This window comes from Muscardinus avellanarius, assembly GCF_963383645.1.
Source record: "Muscardinus avellanarius genome assembly, chromosome: 10".
Taxonomy (NCBI): Eukaryota; Metazoa; Chordata; class Mammalia; order Rodentia; family Gliridae; genus Muscardinus; species Muscardinus avellanarius.
Window position 1 is genome coordinate 86852169 of NC_137796.1, and position 6217 is coordinate 86858385.

A 6217-nucleotide genomic window follows, 5' to 3' on the forward strand; every position below is an offset into this window, starting at 1 on the left:
GAGGGGGAGGGAGGGCTTGTGATTTTCTTACTATTTCACCTCTAACAATTCCTCTGATTTGGAACTAATTTGGGTGTAGAACACACATTAACCGCATCTCTCTCAAGGGCACTTAATAAGATCCCTGTCACTTGTTCAAGGGGAGTTGGTAGGCTTCCCTTTTGGGATCAGAGCCAAGTATTTCCGAGTAGCTTTCACCAAGAGATGAGAACCCCTGTAGAGAATCTCATCCACTAGAGAAGGATCACTTATGTCCCTGAGCACGGCTTCCTCCTTGGTTCATTCTTCTGCATAAGTGCCCAGGCTCTCTGGAAGAAACAGGAATCCTCCAGTAACCTGGCACAAGGCCCCATTGCTGCTCAGTTGCCAGGCCAGGGAAACCTGACATTGGGTGTCTAGGAACCGAGAGAGAGAGAGAGAGAGAGAGAGAGAGAGAGAGAGAGAGAGAGAGAGAGAGACAGACAGACCAGAACTAAGCTGAGTGACCAGATGTCTACATGCCTTGGTTTCCTTGATTAGAAAATTGAGATGAGTCGGGCATGGTGGCGCACGCTTGTAATCCCAGTATTTGGGAGGCTGACACAGGAGGATCACAGGTTCACGGTCAGCCTCAGCAACTTAGTGAGGCCCTCTGCAACTTAGTGAGTCTCTGTTGTAAAATAAAGAATTAGCCAGGCGTGGTGGCGCATGCTTGTAATCCCCGCGCTTGGGAGGCAGAGACAGGAGGATCGCGCAGGTTCGAAGCCAGCCGTGCACGCTGGCTTAGGAGACCCTGTTTCCAAACAAAAATGTAAAAATAGGTCTGGGAGTGTAGCCCGGAGGTAGAAGGGCTTCCAGGAACCCCAGTACCACCACCAAAAAAATAAATAATAATAATAATAACTAAAGAATTAAAAATAGGGCTGGGGGGGTGTAGCTCAGAAGTAAAATGGCCCTGGGTTCAACTTTCAATTCCATAAAAAAGAAAAAAATGAGGATGATAACTAGGCATGGTGGTGCACACCTATAATTCCAGTACTTGGGAGGCTGAAGCAGGAGGATTGCAGGTTCATGGCCAGCCTCAGCAACTCATTAGTGAGGCCCTCTGCAACTTAGTGAGACTCTGTTTTAAAATAGAGAATAAAAAAGAGGGCTGAGGGTATAACTCTAAAGTAGAATGCCTCTGGATTCAACCCCCAGCTCCACAAAACAGAAGAAGCTGGGAATGATGGCCAGGCATGGTGGTCCACACCTATAATTCCAGTGCTTGGGAGACTGAAACAGGAGAATTTCGAGGTCAGCCTCAGCAACTCATTGAAACCCTATTTCAAAGCAAAAATAGGGGGAAGCTGGGGTATAGTTCAAAGGTAGAATACCCCTAGTCAGTCCCCAGTACCAAATGTGTATGTGTGTGTATGTGTGTGTGTATACATACATACATGTATATATCCATAAATATACATGGACAATAATAGAACCTATCTCATAGACTTATCTCTATCATAGAGTTATCATAAAGTTAACCTAATCTCAGAGTTATCGTGAAAAAATACACAATTACTTATACCCTGTTGCAATGCTAGAAATGGTGCAAGGTTTGCCATCAGTGTGTGCTAGTAGGCACCAGCTCTATACTAATGATTGCCAGCCGCCTTGCACATGTGGAAGGAACGTGAGGCCTCTTGCTGGCCTCACATTGTTCCCACCAGCCTGCACTACAATCTTCTCCGTGGGAGCACAGCCCCACCCTCTACCCTGCGAAGGCTGTGGCAAGGCTCAGCTTACAGAGGACTCCCCAAAACACGCCTGTGGAGTTGAATGGAATAGATATGGCGTCACATCCATGTTTTTGCTTGTGTGTGTGTGTGTGTGGTACTGGGGATGGAACCCAGGGGCATCCTACCTTCAGGCTACACCCCCAGCCCTATTTTTTTATTCTTTTTATTTTGAAACAGAGTCTCAGTGAGTTGCAGAAGGCCTCACTAAGTAGCTGAGGCTGGCTGTGAATTGCAGTCCTCCGGTCGCAGCCTCCCAAGCATCGGGATTACAAGTGTGCGCCACCACGTCTGGCTGGTTTTTCTTTCTTAATTAGTGCGTTGCAGGTATCCACCCTGGTGAGGTTCAGCGGATCGAGGGTGGTCTGTTTTCTCTCATTCGTGGAAGCTAGAGAGAAAATAGGAAACGTAAGGGATTTTAAGTAGCACAAAGAGCTGGGCATGGTGGCGCAGGCCTGTCATCCTTGGGAGGCCCCTGCAACCTAGCGAGGCCCTCCACAACTTAGGGAGATCCTGTTTCTAAATATAAAAATCAAAAGGGCTGGGAGTATAGTTCAGAGTTAGAATGCCCCTGGATCCAATCTTTAGTACCAATACATACACACACACAAAAATGACCTTCAATAATATAAAGATAGATCAGAGAATATTTGAAGAGGGTTAGGGGTGAGAGTTAAGAGAGGAGAAGGGGGACGACTGGAGACAAAAACAGTCAAATGATGCTACAGCAATATGTAAAGATATTAGCAACCTCACGAACTTGTGTGGGAGGGAGGTGGGGGCAGGGTGGGAAGTGGAGAGATGTAAGCAGAGTGTGTGCCTATTGTCTGTAACACACAGATGAACTGGAGAACAGTAGGCTTCCGTTTTTCAGTGATGGTGTCCACATTACAACCTGCTCCTCCACAAACATGTTTTGAGCACTTGGTCTGTGAGTTGCTTTCAGGGAGAAAATGAACTTAATTAGAGAGAGTCCTTGTCCCACCAGGAGTGTAAAGGATGGGTGAGTGACTGTTTTCAAAGTCAGATTGTGATTTTTAACTTTGGGGGAGAAGGAAGACAGGGGAGGGGAGGCCCCCTGCCTGGTAGGTACCCTGTCATGGGGAAGGTTGCCAGGCAGCACCATCTCTGTATCAGTTAGCACACGCTGCATAACAACCATGTACATTTATTACTGCTCCTGAGTCTGCAGATCAGCTTAATAGTTCTGTGATCTGGACCAGGCTCAGCCAAGTTTGGCTGGATTCATTTGTGCATCTCCTATCAGTAGGTGGCACACTGGCGAAAGGCTGCCTGTTCTAACTTGGTCTTAACCGCTGGTCTGGGGGTTGACTGGCCCTTGACTGGGCCATGTGTCTCGTCCTTCCGCAGGTCAGCCCAGGCTACAGCCATAGCAGTGTCAGGGTTCCAAGAGAGCGGGTGGAAGTGTGTGAGGCTGAAGGCCAGACTAGGAACAGCCACGTCCTCACTTCTGCTACATCCCATTGGCCAAAGCGAGTCACGAGGCCGGCCGCTATTCAAAGATTAGGAAGACAGAGGGCTTCCCGATGGAAACTGCTGCAAGGCCATACTGCCACGCTGGAATAAAAGGGAAAGTGAAGATGTGGCCATTTTTTTTTTAAATCTACAGCACTCTCCAGCATTTATTTCAGTACACATACAAAGCAAGTTTAGGATATTTCTGCCTTTTCAGAATCATAAATGATGTTGCAATAAGTAGCCTATACAACAGATTTTGGTTCACAATTCTGATTATATCCTTTGGGTAGATTTCTAAAAATGGATTTATAGCAAAGGAGGACAATATTTTAAAAGCAAAAACAAAGCCAGGCGTGGTGGTGCATGCTTGTAATCCCAGACAGGAGGATCGCAGTTCAACGACAGCCTCAGCTACTTAGTGAGGCCCTTTGCAACTCAGTGAGACCCTGTTTCAAAATGAAGTATAACAAATAGGGCTGGGGCTGTCGCTTGGAGGTAGAATGCCCCTGGGTTCCATCCCCAGTAGCGCAAAAAAAAAAAAAAAAAAAAAAAGCAAAAACATACCCCTTTTGAAAGGCTGTAGTAATTTACCCTACCTCTAGACCTATTGCAAGAGGGTAACAGCCCTACGTTGCAGAAATAGGAATAGTCTTTATTCCCCGCCCCCTTTGGATTGAACCCAGAGGTGTTCTACCTCTGAGCTACACCTTCAGCCCATTTTTATATTTTATTTTGAGACAGTCTCACTAAGTAGCTGAGTCTCACTAAGTTATTGAGGCTGGCCTCAAAACCTTCAATCCTCCTATCTCAGCCTCCGAAGTACCAGGATTATAGATGTGCACCACCATGCCAAGTGGTTTTTATTTCTTTAGTATCTATGAGGTTGATTCTCTTTAGTGTCAGTTTCTTCCTCGGTACATTGCCTCTTCGGTCCCTTGGCAACAGGGTAGAGTTCATTTATCCCAATTTATAAGCGAAGAGGAAATGGAGACTCAAAAGTAAGCAGTTTGTTCCAGGTGGCCTATCCGGGTGGGAGCAGAACCGAGCTTTAGAAATCAGATATCTGGCTCCTCTCGCCTATTCTGACTCCCACCCCCACCCTGGACTGAAGGCTAGAGTTCTAAAACATTAAAGACTTGCTTAGGAAAAAAAAAAATCAGAAAGTGGCCGTGGGAGATCCGTATCCAGGCTCAGCAAGCGCAAGGGCTTCCTGGATCAGGGCTGGCCCGGGAGTTGGATGCATGGGGGGCTGTGAGAGAGAGGGTGTCGGGTGGCAGAAGGCAGAGGTGAGGCTGCAGTACATGAGAGCCTCACCCCTGCCCGTCCTCCCTGGCCTCACCCCCACCCCACACTCCCTCTGCCCTGCCGCTCCCGTCTCCCCACAGCTCGCCCGCTACACCAAGGAAGGCTTCCTGCACTTGGGTGCCCTGGGGACCACCACGCTCCTCCCGGACACCCGCTGCCTGGTGGACAACTCCAAGAGCCGGCTGCCCCAGCTCCTCGACTGCGACAAAGTCAAGAGCAGCCTGTACAAGCGCTGGAACTTCATCCAGGTGAGCACTCCGCGGACAGAACCAGAGGCCAGCACAGGTGCCGCGGGCCGCGGGGGGAAGAAATGGCTCCCCCGAGAGTCCCCAGCAAAGCACAATCTGGAACCCAGATCTCCCAGCCCTCAGCCAGGCCCAGGGGCCCCGGACATATTCAGGGAGGCATGGTGGAGAGATTTCTGTGGGAAAACACTTTCCTCATCCTCACATCAGAGGATTGGGCTCTGAGAAATCAGAGCAGTTTCCTAAAATCTGCCAAGTACCCACAGTCAATGAGGTTGAGAAAGTCTGATCTCAAGTATCCTAGGACCCGTGTGTGTGTGTGTGTGTGTGTGTGTGTGTGTGTGTGTGTGTGTGTGTTACTGAGGATTGAACCCAAAGGCATTCTACCTCTAAGCTATACACTCAGCCCTATTTACATTTATTTTTTGAGACAGTCTTACTAGGCAGATGAGACTCTCACTACTTGCTGAGGCTGTCCTGGAACCTGCAATCCCCCTGTCTTAGCCTCCCAAGTACTGGGGTTACAGACACACACCACCATGCCCATCCCATCCCAGGGCCATTCTGACTCCCTCCAGTTTGTGTTCTGACTTAGGGACTCCAGAGGAGCCCCCTCCTCACCCCTGACCCCTTCCACCGTGGGAAGAATATTGCTGGGATTTGTTCCCCCATGCAAAAGCATATGCAAAGACATACAGTTGTTAAGCCCGGGTCTGTCTCTCTCCTCCCAGAATGGAGCCATCATGAATAAGGGCACGGGGCGCTGCCTGGAGGTGGAGAACCGGGGCCTGGCTGGCATCGACCTTATCCTCCGCAGCTGCACGGGACAGAGATGGACCATTAAGAACTCCATCAAGTAGATGGGGGTGAGGAGCTGGGGCGCCGGCAGGACCCAGCCCATCTGTTCCTCGGACCAGCCATGCGTGGAGAGACAGCCGGGGCCCAACAGGTGCTCGCTGGGCAGCACGGGGCCCCAGGCGAAGACTCTGTGCCCCCTCAGGCACCCGGCTGCCTGCGGCTCATGACCCCGGAAAAGTCCCTTTTACCCCATCCCTCCTCTGGGAAACTAGGAGCTATGCCTTCTGCAGCCCCAGATGTGGCCTGGTACCAAGGAGCAAGGCTGTCCTCATCTCAGCAGCATCCCTTCCCAGCATCAGGACCGGGCTGGGCAGGGTCTCTCCTCTTTTTCATCCTCTGCAGCATCAGCCACTTCTGAATTTCACCTGGGCCCTCAAGGAAACGAGGGCATCGCATGGGGGTTTCGGCCACATCCTAGCACCCCCACCCCCACCCCGGAGGAGGAGGCAGCGAGGCTCCAAGACCCATTGTCTCTGAGGTCGCTTCTGCCCGGATGCCTGCTCACTCCCCGAGGCAGTCGCTGTCCCCAAACTTCTGATCAGGGTAGCTTTGGGGGCTTCAGCTCTGAGATTTTCT

The 6217-nt window shown here is 50.2% G+C and overlaps 1 protein-coding gene across 1 annotated transcript in view; it reads left to right on the forward strand.

Annotated features, from left to right (window-relative positions):
• The window catches only part of GALNT17 (polypeptide N-acetylgalactosaminyltransferase 17), a gene marked incomplete at both ends in the record, with an annotated part of 480311 nt that extends 474668 nt beyond the window's left edge, over nt 1-5643 (forward strand). Inside the window, 2 exons of the mRNA XM_080703050.1 lie at nt 4619-4786; nt 5515-5643. Of these exons, the coding sequence (XP_080559176.1) occupies nt 4619-4786; nt 5515-5643 (297 nt within the window). The remainder of the gene's footprint in view (nt 1-4618; nt 4787-5514) is intronic.
• Between the last annotated feature and the right edge of the window lie 574 nt (nt 5644-6217).